Source organism: Megalobrama amblycephala, unplaced genomic scaffold (genome assembly GCF_018812025.1).
Source record: "Megalobrama amblycephala isolate DHTTF-2021 unplaced genomic scaffold, ASM1881202v1 scaffold379, whole genome shotgun sequence".
In the NCBI taxonomy this organism is placed as follows: Eukaryota; Metazoa; Chordata; class Actinopteri; order Cypriniformes; family Xenocyprididae; genus Megalobrama; species Megalobrama amblycephala.
Window position 1 is genome coordinate 175,107 of NW_025953351.1, and position 18,691 is coordinate 193,797.

The following is an 18,691-nucleotide window of genomic DNA, read 5'->3' on the forward strand; positions in this document are numbered from 1 at the left end:
TAAGGATGTTGTGCTAACTGTGTTTAGAGTTTAGAAAAATTGAAAAATCGTCATAGCGATTGTAAAAAAAAAACTGTAAACAGAAATTCAGATTATGGAAATTAATAATGTCAACAACAGAAAGCTAACAATTCACAATTCAGTGTTGTTCAGCCCAAAGTCTGTTTGAAATTATTACACAAGTGGGTTATTTTTCTGTCAGTAAGATTATGAAAATGATTATTTAATTAATTAATTGGCCATAATTACAGGCAAAATATCATTTATTTCATGTTTCTGTGATTCCCAATCTGAATAAATCCAGATTCAGAAATAATGAACTATTTATTTATTTGCGCAGTCATTCTTTGTGTGATATGAATCAGTGTGTTCAGGGTCTGATCTGAAGCTTTTACTGCAGGCCTGTTTAACAGCCTGAATGTCATTTGTGCTTCTGCAAGTGTCAAAAATACACTTTCATTATTGATTAACCACTATATACTTTATGGTGGTTTTACACACCGTGACGGCACCTTTTATGAACAAAAATAAATAAAAATTAAAAGTGCGGCCACAGCTTCCTTTTCAAGTGAAATTAGCTCTCATCAACTACTAAAATCTTTTTTCATTTCAGTAATGTGTAAGAATGAAATTCACTAAGGTTGATCAATGTTTTCAATAGTGTTTCTAAGAGGCTGTTCAATAATTATGGCCTATATGGCCTTTCTTACGATTGTACATTAGGATACTTTAATGTAAAGTTCACCACAATTCAGTTAGCAATACTAGTAGATAAATAATATGTAGTGGAAAGCACATATGTCCTGTGAAGCAAAGGGTACAGATGTGTCGTAACAGCCTACTAGAGATAGTTCACCCAAAAAAGACAATTCTGTCATCATCATTTACCCACTTTAAATTCACACTGCCCGTCACACAGTTGTATTAAAGCAACCAGGGTGGCGGTGACAAAAAAAAGAGTAAAATATGAATAGGAAATAGATGTGCACAAACAAACAGTAGTATTACATACCGTGTACTTTTAAACTGACTACTCTGCATATGAATCAAAATGTTTACAGAATCACTCTATAAAAAATTTTCCAATCTTTATCAAGATAAATTCTTACCATAAGCCATAATAAACTTACTGCACCATTCCACCAAATGATAAGTGAATTTACATTACTAATGCTGACACCAGCAACTCAAGATGGAAAATTGCTAAATTATTAATTTCGTAAATATCTTAAGTATTTTCCTTGGCACTTTTTCCTTTAATCTGCTTGTGTTTTTAAAAGACTTTGTTTTCTTTATATTTTCTTCTCTGTGTTCTGTAAAGTTGTACAACATACCCTTTTAAAATATGATGTACAAATAAACTGAAATTGAATTGTAATATAAACTGCTTTGGATTAAAGCATCTGCCAAATGTGTAAATGTGAACTCAATTGCACTCTGACAGAACCTGAGTAAAGTAATAATTAACAAAGTTAAAAACAACAGCTCACGTTATGGTAATATAAAACAAGTCAATGTCAAGATTAAATTGTAAGTTTGGTGCAAACAACAGATTATAAAAGACTAAGATGATTTCCTCTTCAGATACTGATACGTCATTAAACCCCTGATGTCTAGAAGCCCAGAGCTGACTACATGTTCAAAGTGTGATTATTGTATTTTAAACTTTAATGATGAAATTTTATTTGCCTTTACATTTTTGTTAATTATAAAAAGAAAAGTAAACATTTAAAAGAAATGTAACTGATTACAAAAACTACCGAAGCTTTGATTTATAGTGTTTTAAGACTTTGAATAAAAACAACACAGAGAAGTCTTCTGACCAAATTGTAAGCAATATAATTGAGGCCAGACTCGACTTACTTTACCTAACCTGAGAATAATAAATAATAATGGTCAGGTGTTAAGATCAAAACACACTGTGAAACAACAACTCATATTATGGTACCATAAAACAATTTGTGAACTTTATCATAAGTGCACAAATCCAGTTTCCCAAAATCTAGGGCATTCTTGTATGGGAAAAGTTGTAAATCAGGTTAATAATTACATTTAATGTTTTTATACTCTATTTTTTATACTAAACTCCATCAGCAACATCTTTGGACATTCGCTTTGTAGACACTGGATCTGTACTTTCACCTATGTCAAGCATGACCTTTCCAAAGTGATTACATAATTTGAACCTTCAACCTGTTGAACCACAGTGAAGTCCACTACATGGAGAAAAATCCGGGAATGTTTTCCTCAAAAACCTTAATTTCCCTTTCAAGGGAACGAGACGCTGCGTCAGACGCTTTGGGAACGCCTCTGCGTGATTGCGTCGTGAAGCACGTATGAAATCAGTCCAATGAGGTGACGGAATGTCATAGGCGGGTGGCGTCACTGACCAGAAACTATAAACCCTACCCGAAAACCCATTCATTCAGCTCGTTTCATTACGGGTGGGGATACACACCAGACATGTGTTGTTTGTTTGGGAGTGCAGCATGCCCAGGCAGCTCTCGAGGGAGCTGCTTGTGAGCATTGTGATCTTCCCATGAGAACGCTACTCCTGCCGAGCCCTCTCTGAGGAGGGCGGCTCGGCTCGTGTTCCTCGCGGCTCGGGTCCCGCTTCTGACAAGGCAGACCGGCGCCTGATGTTGTGGGGTTTGCAGATGGATCTAACAGAGGGGTTAGAGATGGGCTCTGCCCTATCTCAGACCTCACCTGTTGGATCCAATGTCTCTATTCAGAGTCAGGAAGCACGCGCTGCGGTTTCTTCTGCTCCGGTTGAGGCAGCTGTACTGAGGAAATCCAGTTCTGAGGAGTTGGCTGTTGTTAGTGTGGCAACAGGTGAAACTGAAGACTTGCCACTTCAGTCTCCTGCTAGTGAAGAGCTTGTGGAGTTGTTGACTCGTGCTGTGGCCAATTTGAATGGCCAGCCGAGAAACAAGGGCTGCAAGTCAAGAGCAAATTAGAAGATATTTACCATCTAGATCAGCTCAACCTCCACATTGCAGCTTACCGTTTTTTCCAGACCTCCACACCGAGGTCGTGGAAGAAGCCTGTCTCATACCGTATATATACACACCTCAAACATCTACATACAGCAATGTGTTAGGTATGAGAAGGCATGGTTATGGGGCTACATCCGCACTGGTGGGCAAAGCATACACGGCTGCAGGTCAGGCTGCGGCATGTCTGCATACTATGTCCATTTTGCAGGCATACCAAGCCGATCTGCTAAGAGACCTGGAGGAAAGTGAAGAAGTGGGGGCGGATGTCATCCAGCAGTTCCTTTTCCGCCGAACCCAGGTCTCTGCAGCTGCTGGGCGGGAGCAGCCGAAGCAGAGTACGAGCTCCGCACGCAGACAACACCAGAAGCAGACGGGGCAACACTCACAGGTGAAGTACTTGAAGGGCAAGACGGATCTGAGGGCTGTCATTGCTGCTAAAAGAGCTTCGTCAAAGAATCCTGACGCCAGAGGTTTCAGGATCCTGAGGGTGGTCCCCTCTGAAGCCAAACAGCGTTCACCTCATTATACGGTGCCCGTCTGCCTTAACCAAGGGGTTCTCGCCGAGGGGGAATCCTATTTGTATGATCAGAGTCACGTGGTGATGCCTTCATGCCCTAGTCATATGGAAACAACCTTGGCTTCTGTCCCAGGGACCTGTGTTAGGAGCTCTCGGTCATCGCATCACGCTAACAACAGATGCATCCCTCACGGGCTGGGGGGCGATCATGAGTGGTCGCTCTGCTCGGGGTCTATGGCAGGAACATCATCTCCCCTGGCATATAAATTGCCTGGAGATGTTGGTGGTGTTTCAGGCCCTGAAACACTTCCTTCCAGATCTCAGGGGCCATCATGTGCTAGTTCGATCAGACAACACATCGGTGGTCTCGTACATAAATCATCAGGGGGTATAAGTGTAATTGAAGTATAAGCGCGAGACATCACTTCTGCTGTCAGAGCGCGATCAGACCTCACTAACCGAATGCTGAACGCAGTTGGACATAGTGGTGTTTTAAAGGTAAAAAATTATATAAATACTGTTCGGTTTCTTGCACAAACCGATCATTTTGTGTGTTAGGACATCAATGTGTCGTCACGAGCCACAGGGTTTAATTTAGATTTGTCTATGCAAGTTTTATTTACTCTTATAGTAGAAGTTCCCACTTACATGCATTATAAGACTGACAGACCACAACGGGTGGAGTTACAAATCATCATTTGTGTTGTACTGAAGAAACAAAGTCACCTACATCTTGGATGCGCTGGGGGTAAGCAGAACATTTTGGGTGAACTATCCCTTTAAAGTGTGATATTTTCATACGATTGGAGGTTTTATATATATATATATATATATATATATAATATACTAAAAATCCCCAACAAGACTACCCGACACAAGACTACTTTGTTGTGTTTCTTGTCCAGAATCTTAAGTTGCAGGGTGTACAAGAACAGAATGACTGCTAGGACTGAAGGGTTCAAAGTTCTTGAATGTCTTCGTAAAGTTTGTTCTCCATCATCATGCATGTTCATCTCATCCATTGATTTCTTTTGAGACTGAACTGGGACTTTTGATTTGCTTTGGGTTTCCTCATATTCATTCAATACTTTGAGTTTTGCAGCGTTTGCAGTCATTTGAGCTCTCAGTTCCAGTTTGTCCTTTTTTGCTTAAGATGAGTTTGTTTAATTTCCAAATCAGATTTTTCTTCTAATGTAGCCCATTAGATATTGAAATGCTGTCATGAGGATGCACGCTTGTGTCTAGTTGTAACTTCCTCAGAATCAGAAGTTGCTTATTTAAGCTGTTTTTTTTAAAGTGTTTTCTGTGAGATGATACCCTTATCAAATTATCCAAGATGGCAGGTTGTTTCATTTTGAAAAGAAGTATGGTTCAACAACCACCAATAATGATGTAGACTGATATTATCACACCAATTAATGAATATAGCCAGTTGTCAATAGCTGAAAATACACAAAAGACAAAAGAAATACAGATTTGCATTATATTGTTGATAAGTGGGTAATCCTGAATTTTTAGTTTTATATAGGGTTAGGGTTCTATGTGTATTAAGGGTTAAATGTCTACTTTGTTCAGGCTCTTTGAAGAGTTTACCATTCTGTATGGTTTCATCAGTAACTGGACGTATTCTCTGGAAGGTCCTCTTCCATCTAAAATCTGGATGGTCGCAGGTCGGCTGTACAGTGAGCTTGCTTCTGACATTCTGAAGGGTAAGAGAAAATACACATTAGCTGTGTCCCAATTCAGGGGCTATGCACTTCGAAGTGCATGAAAGGGGTGGGCCTTTGGAGTGGAGGAAGGTCTAACTGAGGTGCAGGGTTGCCAGGTCTGCACAACAAAACCATCCCAAAAGTATCGTAATCAAGTGTAAAAGTAGCCCAATTCCAGACTTGGCAACAATGAGCCGAGCGTCGTTACATGGCTAGCAGTATTTGACGTTTGTGAGTGGAAATGGAAGTTTTGGGACTTTCTATTGGGTTTTGACATGCTTCAATGCCGGCAACGACGGGAAACCGGACCATATAAACAGGAAAAATATGTATGGTTAAACTGTGTCACTTTTATATTGTTAGCAACTATTAGTTAACCTTGTTTATTTCTTATGTTAAATGTAACGTTAACTGTGAAAATATATTTTCACGTTTACTCAGTCTGCAACTTTTTTTGTTTAAAATGTACAAAAATTATGTAATGAGAATGCACAACATGAATCCATTTTCTAAACTGTGTTTTTATCTTACCCTGAATCATTATGGTACACTTATAATAAGTGTTTATATTCAGACTATTTCAGACCGGTGTGGAGTAGCACAGTACCTGCATGACTCGCCATAGACATACACGGAGAAAAGTAGCTCCGGCTACAATGTTCTTTCACAAGACGCGTGCAGTTCTGTTTATTAACCGCTAGAGGGCCAAAAATCGCGTACTGCAGCTTAAAAGTCTAAATTTAAAGTACAGTACTTTAGGATTTTAGTCAACTCCACTCCATCTCAGAGACAATATTGTATTTATGAAAAACTGATGTTTTGGACATCATGGATATTACAGTTTGATATAACATATTGGTGAAACCGGGGCATCGCTTACATTTATGTGAATTCACACAGAACTCCTGTCGTCACCGGCACGCAGTGAATTATGGGATAGCGTAGACCGCGAAGTGTCTTGAGATGGACCCTTCATTCCACGGGGAAAAGGAGAGGGTGCACTTGAAGTCTCTTTCGAATGACGTCAGCCCTCCTCACACCGCAGTGACGCAATCGCACTTCAAATTGTTAAACGTAATACATTTGCCAGTTGAAAGGGGTTTTTTTGGTTTGTTTTTTTTACCTTGGAGTAGGGGTGTCTCAGTTTCACTATTACAGTGGTTCCCAAACTGGGGTACGCGAGGTGACAAAAGGGGGTACGCGAATGCTGAGTAGCATTTAATTCTAACTTAAAATAATATTAAAATCGAGTATGTATTTCTAACTGCTAAAATGTCATAAATCCAGTACATTTAATCAAATTACCTCATCATTTGCAGTCAAAAATGACTGTATCCACACAAGCAACATGCATATGATAGATCGCGTGCAGATTCTGCTGCCTTAAAGCGCGCTAAATTACTGCCGTTCTCGACAATGCACCTTTGTAAAAGTGGGGATTAGCACTTACTCGCATGAAGAACAAATATAGTCACAGATCAGTGGATTAATTTTGATTTAAGACTCAAACTTTCTCTGATACAAAAACATACCTCGTGTGAGTTCTTGTATTTAATGATAACGAACAAGAATGCAATTGTTCCCAAATATCCACATGACATTATTATACAACAGGTCAAAAAATAAAGTGTAAATTTTAAACACAGTACTGTCAGTATTTACTATATTTTGCAATTAAATAATAGTTCTAACGAAAACCATAGCAGAACTACAACACACGTCTGTGTTTCGTGAACAATTCTGCGGCTTTGAACAAATCGTGAGAGTCAATGATTCAATGATTTATTCACAGCCAATTGCTTCGTTACTGAATGAATGACTCGATGACTCACTCATAAAAACAGTGACTTGCTGCCACCTACTGCCGTTTTTAGTTAAATATTTAAAAGTTTTACCATCATTGCATATTTCTTCAATGAACATTTTTTATTTAAAACATTATTTATTTTATAAAGTTATTCATAAAGGTAAAAAATGCACTGGAAAATCAATTTAGGGGGCAAATATTGTCCCTTAATGGTAAAGCAGTGCTGACTGCAGTCGAAGTGGAAGAGAGGGGGTACGCAGAAGGATGGTAATCCCTTCAGGGGGTACTCCAAGCTAAAAAAGTTTGGGAACCACTGCACTATTAGGTTTAGGAGGGAGGGAGTGTGAATTTGAGTTGTCACTTTACATCATGTTTATACTTCAGGAAGCCACCGTATTGACACCTACTGACCTGAAGCCCACACTACTTATTCCTGGAGTATATTATACAATAGTGTAAGATAAACATTGTGCATATTCAAGACACTAAGCACCAGGGTAGAGACAACGACCCTTTCACTCTTAAGTCTTCTAGGGTAACGTTTTCATTTTCCCTATGGAGCGAGACTTACAGTTTTGTTACAGATGTATTGAATATAATGTTTGCTTACAATATTATTTATTTTTGTTTCTAAGAAATGCCTTATAATGTATTGGCAGAGATGTACAGTAATTATTAGTTATGTGTGTGTGCCTACCCATGAGAAGGAGGAGCAGAAGTGCGTTCATGTGTGTGTGTTCAAGGACACAAAGAACTGTGGTTCTACTCCTTGAACCTTAAAAGGAAATCAACCATCTTGGTGGAGCTTACTGGAGTTCAAGGACATGAAAAGGTGGACTGCTTATACCTGCAAGGCCTTGAGAAGGATCTGGGAAACTTTGGAAAAGTTACTACTTGAGCCAATCAAGAAGATTAAAACCTAACTTAAAGTAAACAACACGAGTATAAAAGACTGAATTTAGTTGATTGACTCTTTGGATACTGATACATTATTAAACCCCTGACGCCTTGAAGCCCAGAGCTGACTACACCTTTGACTCAAAGTCTGATTATTACATTTTATACTTCATATTTTAATGATGACATTTTATTTGCCTTTACATTTTTGTATATTTTAAAAAGAAAAGTAACCATTTAAAAGAAATTTAACTGATTACAAAAACTGCCTGCTGAAGCTTTGATTTATAGTGTTTTAAGACTTTGAAGAACATCCCACAGTGAAGTCTTCTGACTGAATTGTAAGTCATTTAAAATGCTTATAATTTAGGCCAGACTCACCTTACTTTACCTAACCTGAGAGTAATAATAAGTAAGGTAAGATCAAATGTTAAGATGATAAGATCAAAGCACACACCGTGAAACAACAGTTCACATTATGATACTGTAAAACAAGTTATTGTAAACTTCATCATAAGTGCATAAATCCAATTTCCTAAAATCTAGGGCATTCTTTTATGAGACAAGTTGTAAATCAGGTTAATGATTACATTTAAAAAATGACATTGTTTTGTGTCTTGACAAGTTTTGTGTTGAATAATAATAGTGAGTTTTACACATATAGCCTGTTATCTTCAGTATATTTTGTATATAATTATACTTTAACAGCAACAGCAAAATATCTGTTGATACAGGATGTTGATGCATATAGTGGGAAAATAACGTTTAAATAATTTTGTGGATTCAACACATTAAACTCCATCAGCAACATTTGTTTCATTAGTATAGACCAGTGGTTCCCAAACCTGTCCTGGAGGACCCCCAGCCCTGCACATTTTGTATGTAAATTAACGTTCCATCTTTCCTTTTTTGTCATGACATAAAGCTGGTAAACCTGGTAACTGTTGACCATCTATATCAGAGGTCACCAACATTGGGACATCACTGGTACATGACAATATCTTAAGAGGTGTATGCATTTAATTTAAATAGTCACTCAAACTTACATATGGACATACATTCTGAACTAATCTTTCCTTATTGACACACAGCCTATTTTATTAAGTTAGGTCCAATGCTATTAAAGTGTGAGTTTTTAACCTGCACTCCTACGCAGATCCGACAATCCATTCACACATCCGGAGGTGCGTTCTGACCGCTGGATGCAGACGGCTGATCTATATAAATATATATCTCAAACAGATGAGTCAGTTTTTTCTGTGGACATCAACATAGTGCTACAAATGTTGTGAACAGAGTTAAACATCTACTGAACCTTGAACATTCCTTTGATTATGATTAACATTTAACTTGAACTACTCTTTTATCTGAAGCAATATAATTCAAGTACAAAAGACAGTAAATCAGGACACTATAAAAGGAACATGAGAGGCTGTGAGGATGACAGAGCAAGAGCTGGAAACAAACATCAGTGAAGAATGAAGGCTTTAGTATGTATACTGCTGCTGTTGGAAAGCCTTTGTGTTTGTCGTCCAGCAGCAGGTAGATGGAGGACTCAATGAGAATGAGATCAGTCAACAGATCAGCTCTGAGGACGGAAGACAGAATCCACCTCAAACAGACACTTTGAGAGCTGAAGCTTCAACTGACAGACAACAATACTGTGATCTGGGCATCCCTGACATCCATGCAGCACTGAGAGAACTGACCGCCACCGTTACAGAGCAGAAAGAAAAGAACAGAGAACTGACCGCCATCGTTACAGAGCAGAAAGAAAACAGAGAACTGACCGCCACCATTACAGAGAGAAAGGAAACTCAGAGAACTGACCGCCACCGTTACAGAGCAGAAAGAAAAGAACAGAGAACTGACCGCCACCGTTACAGAGCAGAAAGAAAACATCAGAGAACTGAGGGATGAGATGAAGAAGAAAAATGATGGTATCTCACCAAAACATTCACTCTTTTATCAATGATCCTCAGAAAAACACCAATGCAATACATTGTCAAGTGTAAATGTCAGTGTAAAGTTGAGTGTATACTGTGTAAATTGTGTTATCTATTACAATAATCAGTGTAAATGTCATTTAACAGAATCTTTATTCCTTCACAGAAATTGCAAATCTTACTCTGAGTCAAGTGGAGTTGAGAAAGGAAAATAGAGGTGAAAGTGTGCTTGAATGATGTTAAATTCAGTGTATTCATTCTCAGTGTAATACAGTAATATATCACAATATTGCTTATGTTTTTCAATAACAGACAGAGAAATAGCTTTTTCAGCTGCACTGATGGAATCTGGCGATGGATATATTGGTCCTTTTACCACTGAAATCACACTAACCTACAGGAAAGTCTTCACAAACATAGGGAACGCCTACAACCCAATTACAGGTAATTATCAATGAAATGGAGTCATAAACTCAGTTTATAGTAATGAAAACCTTCTGCTCCATTCAGACCTCTCTGCAGTTGTGTAATGTGGATAAGAGAATTAAATGATCTGCCATCTTTTAAAACTATTACACAGTGTGTTTGGTAATTGAGCAATCATACAGGAAACAGCTGATTCTGTATCTCTTGTTATTTGATTTAGGTGTTTTCACAGCCCCACTGAAAGGAGCGTACATGTTCAGAGTCTCTGTATATGGTCATGGTGGAATTACAGCAGGTGCATTCATAGTTAAGAATAGAGAGCGTGTGGTTATAGCTTATGATGTTCAGGCTCAGGATCGGTTAAACTCATCAAATGGAGTTGTGTTGATCCTGGAGGTTGGAGATGTTGTCCATGTGAGACTTGAGTCTGGCAGGAGGATATTTGATACCCAGAGTAACCACAACACTTTCAGTGGTTTCCTACTGTTTCCCTTAAGATAACAGGAGATTTGAAGAATGTGATTCCAATAATTCTGAACTTTCAGTGTAAGATTTAATGAAAATTATGACAAATGATTAACATATGAACCTGTATTAATGAGGACTAATGTGTGTTTGAAATTTGCAGTAGATTACTGTATAAAGTCAGTATAATACACTATATTCATTAGTTCTGATCTGTCTGTACATGTAAGTTTGTATAAAGAGTTTCAGCACTGAGACAGACAGGACCCATGAATATCACATGTGACTCAAAAGTGTTTTGTTAAATTTTAAGTGTATCTTGTTATTTATCCTTGATCTGTATCTCTTCATCCTACATACCCTTGTGAAAAAAATTGCACTTTAGTATACTTTTATAAAGTGTACTTATTGCACAAATGATATACTTTAAAAGAGCACACTTAAGTGTGAATTAAATGTAATGTTTTCATCGCTTAAGTGCATTCTATTTGTGATTAATTTTAAATATATCACAGATTAAGTTCATATTAAATGCAATAAGTTGAACTTCTGAGTGATTTTTTTGAGCAACTTAAGTGGGACTTTAATACAACTTTATGATAACCTTTGTAATTGCTTCTAGTATCTTTAAAATATAGTTGAAGTGCACTGCCCAATGTACTAACAAGCAATTCATGTGAACTAAAAATATATTTTAATATCAGTTATCAATACACTTAAGTGTAATGTTTCAGCCGCTTAAGTGCATTCTATTTGTGATTAATTTTAAATATATCACAGATTAAGTTCATATTAAATGCAATAAGTTGAACTTCTGAGTGATTTTTTTAAAGCACTTAAGTAGGACTTTAATACAATTTTTTATGTATTTTGAAATATGGTAAAAGTGTACTTCCGAATGTACTGACAAGCAATTAATGTGAACTTAAATATACTTTAATGTAATTTACATGTACACTATTATATAATTTAATACATTTGTAATTACATTATTTGTTATTACATATAATAATGAAGTTACAATTTAGTATATTTCAAAATATTACAATCAACACAAATGCAAATTGAAACCCTCTACAATTACTGACAAAATAATCTCTAAAACAAATGCACAAAAACCTTTTTGTTGATGCACAAGAAAAACCCAAGAAACACTATACACAAACACAAACAATTACAACACTTTAACTCTCATATAGAAAGAGTCTGGAGGACAGAGAGGCTTATATGCACTATCATTTTCTCCCTCACATACAAAGGTACCTAAAGCTTAACCTACCCATCACTTTCTGCATTTTTACATTTTCAGATAAAATCATTCTGTATGATGTATAAGATGATAAATAAGATAACACCCATGAATTAATACAAACAAAATGTAAAGAAAAGAAAAGATTCAAAACTTTGGGTAACACTGTACAATAATTTTCTATTAGTTAACTACTTTAATTAACATGAACTATGAATGAAAAATACTTTAAGCATTTATAAATCCTAGTTAATATTACTTATGCATTATTAAAATCAAAAGTTGCATATGTTAATAGATAATGCACTGTAAACTAACATGAACAATAACTATACATTTTATTAACTTGAAAAAAAAATATTTTTATTGCCTAATGTTAACAAATATTGATAAATACTGTAAAAAAGTTAATGCACATAGTTAGATAATGTTGTCTAATATATTAATTGATGTTAACAAGCGAGACCTTTTGTAAACCTTGTTACTTATAAGCTCTGCAACCTTTACTAGCACAAACATTAAACAGGACCAAAAGTTTTCTTCTAAAATCTTACTCCAGCATTACAGTGAATGTAATTTTGAAAATAAAAAATAAAACAAACAACGAAAAAAAAAACAATGAATTCCAAAGGCACAAAAACAAGAAAACCAAAATTGTCTGTCACCACCTTTTTTAAGTTGTATGAAAAAGTGCTGTTTATGTCAATGTCCCAGAAGCTCTTCATCGGCAGAAAACCTTAAATGTCCATGAAGCTGCGCACCACCTCTACACAGTATGCATAAATGGACATGTTCCAAAGAGGCAAGAAAGTAAAAAAAATAAATACCTGGAGGAAAAAAAAACAGAAGTAAATTAATTGTTTGTAAACAGAGTCAGTCCATTATTATAATTGGCTCAATTGAATGAAAGCAATAGATATAGATATATACTTGAACTCCAAAGTTTATATACACCTTTGTAGTTGTATATAAACTTATACACACATACTTATATACTTATATACACCTTTGTAGGTGTTGTTTTGAAAATAATAAAAAATGAACAAAGACATTTCTGTCCTTTTCCACCACCCTCCTAGACCCATTTGGTATTCCTAAAGGCAAAGAGTTGCTGATAGTGATTGAAGCCTGTGGCCAAGATGTTTACTGTGTACTGATAATTTCCTCCACTTTAATACCAGTTACAGTGTGAAATAAATATGAATGAACGTCTGAAGGTATGTTACACGATACAGTACAACTGATCCATAACATGTCACACTCATGTGTTTCAACCGCGGAAAGGCATCAATAAAACAGCTTGTAAACAATGTCACATAACGTCACATTTACTTCAGAAAAATCATATTCAGCATAAACTCATTAGTCAGCTATAGAGAGGAGCATTCTGCTAAATACATGCACCACGTTACATGTTCATTATAATTTTACGTTAAATATATATATATTTTTATAATTCATTTATGTATTTAATGTTTGAATAAATCATTTATGACAGCTACAATTTAAATGTTTATATTTCAAAAAACAAATTACAGTAGAAATATGATTATGTAATTCTAAAGTTTACATAATCATAACTTTATTATAAACAAACATAATTGAGTGTAATTTTAGTTTTGGATATGTAAATCAGTTAATTTCAACCTTCAATATTATAGTAATATAGTACCAAGTGACTCCCTCTTATAGTTTACAGCATTATTTGAGATTTTTTTTCCTCAAGAAAATTTGCCATTTACTGTATCTGATATACATCCAAAATAATCGATATTGAATTGAAATCGAATAGTAAGCTTGTGACTAGAAATCAAATCGAATCGTGAAAATTGTGTCAAAACCCAGCCCTACTGAATACTGTTAGACTTAGCTGAAAAATATAAAGCACTATTTATTAGGGCCCGAGCACCGATGGTGTGAGGACCCTATTGGAATTGCTCAGCCAATTATTCTTCTTCTCCAAAATGAATCGCATTTTTGAGGGCCTAAACGTTCTCAAAAACTCACGAAACTTTGTTTTGAGGGCCTAAACGTTCTCAAAAACTCATGAAACTTTGCACACGCGTCAGAAGTGGTGAAAATTTACATCTGATATAGGTTTCAGAATTAGGTGTGGCAAAATGGCTCGATAGCGCCACCTACAAAATTTCAATTAAGCACCCTTCATGCTACGTTTCACGTACAGTTATGAAATTCGGTAGACAGATGTAACAGCCCAATACCTACAAAAAAGCCCCATGGTGCAAAGTTTGTAAACCCAACAGGAAGTGAGATATTTTGAATTTTCTCTACAAAATTTTGGCAGTTTTTGCCATTTCCAGACGTTGTACTGTAACGAACTCCTCCTAGAGCTTTAATCAGATCAACATCATATTTGGTCAGTCTAATCTAAAGGCCTTTGAGACGTTAAATTGCGAAGATCTAGAGTTTTCACTGAAGGGCGTGTCCTGACAAAGATCGATGTTTTGCCATGAAACAGGAAGTTGTTGTAACTCGGGCATACAATGTCCGATCTGCCCCAAACTTCACATGTTTTATTAGAGTCCTGACCTGAAGACATCTTCATGACAATATTCAGTTACAGTCATAGCGCCACCTGGGGGCAACAGGAAATGACATGTTTTACACTGTGATTAACTCCTCATAGAGATTAAACCAGAAGCACATCATATATGGCCAGTCTAATCTTAAGGCCTTTGAGATGTTAAATTGCAAAGATCTTGAGTTTTCGTTGAAGGGCGTGTCCGTGGTGACCGACAAAGTCTGATGTTTCGCCATGTAAGGTGAATCACTTTTTTGAGGGCCGAAACATACTCGAAAACTCATGAAACTTTGCAGATGCATCAGAAGTGGTGAAAATTTATGTCTGATATGGGTTTCAGAATTAAGTGTGGCAAAACGGCTCGATAGCGCCACCTACAAAATTTCAACGAAGTGCCCCTGACACTACGTTTCACGTACAGGTATGAAATTTGGTACACACATCTAACAGCCCAATACCTAGAAAAAAGTCTCTTGGAGTGAAATCTGAAAACCAACAGGAAGTCAGATATTTAGAATTTTCTTTGCAAAATTTGTGCAGTTTTTGCCATTTCCAGACGTTGTACTTTAACGAACTCCTCCTAGAGCTTTAATCAGATCAACATCATATTTGGTCAGTCTTATCTAAAGGCCTTTATGACGTTAAATTGCGAAGATCTAGAGTTTTCACTGAAGGGTGTGGCCGTAGCGGCCTGCCAAATTTCAATGTTTTGCCATGTAACAGGAAGTAGTTGTAACTCAGGCATACGATGTTGGATCTGCCCCAAACTTCACATGATTTATTAGAGTCCTGACCTGAAGATATCTATATGCCAATGTTCAGTTGCAGTCATAGCGCCACCTGCCAGCAACAGGAAATGACATGTTTTACACTGTGATTAACTCCTCAAAGACATTTAATAATAACAACATCATATATGGTCAGTCTAATCTTAAGGCCTTAATGACGTTTAATTGCAAAGATCTTGAGTTTTCGTTGAAGGGCGTGTCCGTGGCAGCCTGACAAATTCTGATGTTTCACCATGAATGATAAAGCTGTTGTAACTCAAGCATACAATGTCCAATCTGCTCCAAACTTCACATTAGGGCAGCAACTAATGATTATTTCAATAATCGATTAATCTGTCGATTATTTTTACGATTAATCGATGAATCAGGGAAAAAAAACCATTAAATTTCCAACCTTTTATTCAAAAACAGAACTGACAGTGCAAATTCACAGTGCAAAAAATCCTCAGAACATGCAAAAACAGGTTGCTCTTTTAACATCCCTGAGCTGTTAAAGTAATAAAAAACAAATGAACTAACACAAAAAACATACACATGTATGCTTTACATCTGCCAAATATATAGTTTTTTTTTTAAAATAAAGTGCACAAAAAGATGTATATTTTTGTTTAAAGGGACCTGAGCTGTCAGAACAATACTTTTTTTTTTTTTTTTTTTTAAATAAAGAAAAATACAAATCAGAAAACTTAACAGGATTTGTTTGAATGGTAGAACTTCTTTTCTATACTACACTCACTCACTCACTCCCAAATATATTTGTCAGCAATAACCGATATGGGACAAAGCACAGAATAAATACATGACAACAGATCAGTGTTAATTTTGACATCAAATTTTTATTTAGTTTTAGTCATAGTCTTTTGACTAAAATGCCATTCAGTTTTAATCATGTTTTAGTCATTTGAATTGTTTTAGTAGTTGACTAAATATCACAAGATTTTAGTTGACTAAATCTAACGGGTTTAGTTAAATTGTAATGCATTAAGAATTTCTCTAAAATTTCCAAACCCATTATACACTCCTGGAGAAAACATCTACTGTATTAACCAATTAATATGAATAATATTAAAATTTAAACATGCAATACATACACAGATTTAACAGCTGTGACATAAAAAAAAATTATCATATAATTAAATAAAACCACTCCTCCTAAAGAAGAACACAATGTCTTCTTTTCAATGAATGATATATGCATTCTTTATAACAGCTTGCATACAACATTCCTTATGGATTAAATATAATTAATATATAATAAATCCTTATTAAAGCTAAAGAGCAGTGAGTGATTTTCTCTAACCCTTTCGAGCGTGAGTTTAAAATATTCTAACTGTCCCCCCAGAGTGAGTTTTTTTAAAGCGACCGTTATTTTAGAACGTTTGCCTTTAATGTTTCCATAGCGACGCGTCTTGCGTGTCACAAGCGCTGAACGCAGCCACAATAACACTGTATGACAGATGGATCGCTATTATTTTGTTTTTCCTTGTTTATTTAAAATATTCACAAACTTGCTTACTCTCCGATGGTCTTTCCTCTACCTCCGCTCTGCTATTTATTTATTTATGCTCCGCTCTGCTTCGCGCTCAACCACGCTTTTTTATACTCAAACATCTCCGCATCTTATTGAGAGGCGTAATAGTCGCGCGGCACAACGAATCGATAATGAAATTCGTTGCCAACTCTTTTAATAATCGAATTTTATCGATTTTATCGATTCGTTGTTGCAGCCCTACTTCACATGTGTGATAATGTTTTTGATAATAGTCCTGGCCTGAGGACATCTACATGGTAATATTCGGTTACGGTCAAAGCGCCACCTGTTGGCAGCAGGAAGTGTGGCACTTTGAAATGACTTGGCTATATTTCTCCTGTATTTACTCGCTTGCATCCGTGTCGCCCACTGTTCACTGTTTTCCTGATGCCAACGGGTGGCGGTGAGCCCGGGTGCGAGGGCCCTTTCATCGCTGCTTGCAGCTTTAATTTAATTTGTTTCTTTGTTCTATATGCTTATAATTTGTTCATTACTTTCTGTGTGCATGCACTCACCTAATTGACCCAATCCTCCTAAAATGATTAATTCTTTCCAAATAGAGCTATTTAAGTCATCTGGTGATTTTTTTTTTTCTTTTTTTTTTCATATCGCAATATATATTGCAGAAAAAAATATCACAATGTCATTTTTTTCCAATATCAAGCAGCCCTCAACCAAATATTATTAAACTATTTCAATTATAAATGATGTGGTAACTAGTTTTGATTCGGTATTAACTTTGATGTGCGATGTATTGCAATATAATATTGTTTCACTATCGTAATGCTCTCCCACATATTTTGCTATTATAACTGCACTTATTTCCTTCGTTGGTATAAGTGGCAGTGGGTGGTAATAGCAAGATGGTAGAAGACTATAAGTTTCTTGTCTGATAATGTTTCTTTAGTCATTCAGCCATCCTCCACCCTGAACCACTGTAGGCAAATCACCCTAACACCTTGCAGTATTTGCAAAATATTAAGAATTTTAATAAGAGGGATCATAAAAATTAGCATTGTATTTGTTTTTTTATTTAGTACTTCCCTGATGAAGCAGTTCATTCTGCAAGGTGTAAGTAAACTTTTGACCGCAACTGGATCACCCAAGATGAATTACCTCAGTCATCAGGACAACACTGTTGTAGAATCCTGGGAGAAGCTCCTTCACATTTCCCACAAACACCAGGATTCCAGTGACCACATAAAAAAAGTGACCTTTAAAAAAAGAGAACATTTTTATAAACATTTTTATTCCTACTTTACAAGGAATTAAACATAACTTTATCAATTACACAAATATAGATAACCCAAGACCCAAGCAAATTGAGGGGTTTTGCTTTGAAAATAATAATATCATTATATATAAATATATAATGATGAGATGGGGATTTGTAAGTGCACAGGGAGAATTTATTACTTGCAAATAGAAAAGATTCAAAGTATTTAAAAGCTATAAGGACAGTTGTTGGCAGTGTTTTAGCTTGTAGTGTGTGATCAGGGTGGCTGAATTAATGGCAAAACTTGTAACATCACCTCATCAATAGAGATTGCTAATGTGTCGTCATCATGACGTATTCCCAGTGGTGAACGCAAAGCATTTTGGGGATACGCGGCACAAACATACAGGCGCCAGACTTCTTTGCATGGAGAGAAGCACGTAGTGTTCAAGATGCCGTCTACCTGCTGTGTTATAAAGTGCAATAGTCGTTCTCACGATAGAAGTGGCTTAAAGCTTAACGGAATATCCTTTTATCGTTTTCCAGCGTGGAAAAATAATAGTTCAAGCCATGTTTCAGACGTGACGAAAAGGCGACGA

At 36.2% G+C, this 18,691-nt stretch overlaps 1 protein-coding gene across 1 annotated transcript; it reads left to right on the plus strand.

The window, feature by feature from the left end:
• Nucleotides 1-5,074: 5,074 nt before the first annotated feature.
• LOC125261231 (complement C1q-like protein 4) lies at nt 5,075-11,184 on the plus strand. Its single transcript, XM_048179845.1, has 4 exons — nt 5,075-5,225; nt 10,048-10,092; nt 10,188-10,319; nt 10,522-11,184. Exons 1-4 carry the CDS (start codon nt 5,075-5,077, stop codon nt 10,800-10,802), a joined length of 609 nt encoding a protein of 202 aa, XP_048035802.1. The 3' UTR covers nt 10,803-11,184.
• Nucleotides 11,185-18,691: the final 7,507 nt, after the last annotated feature.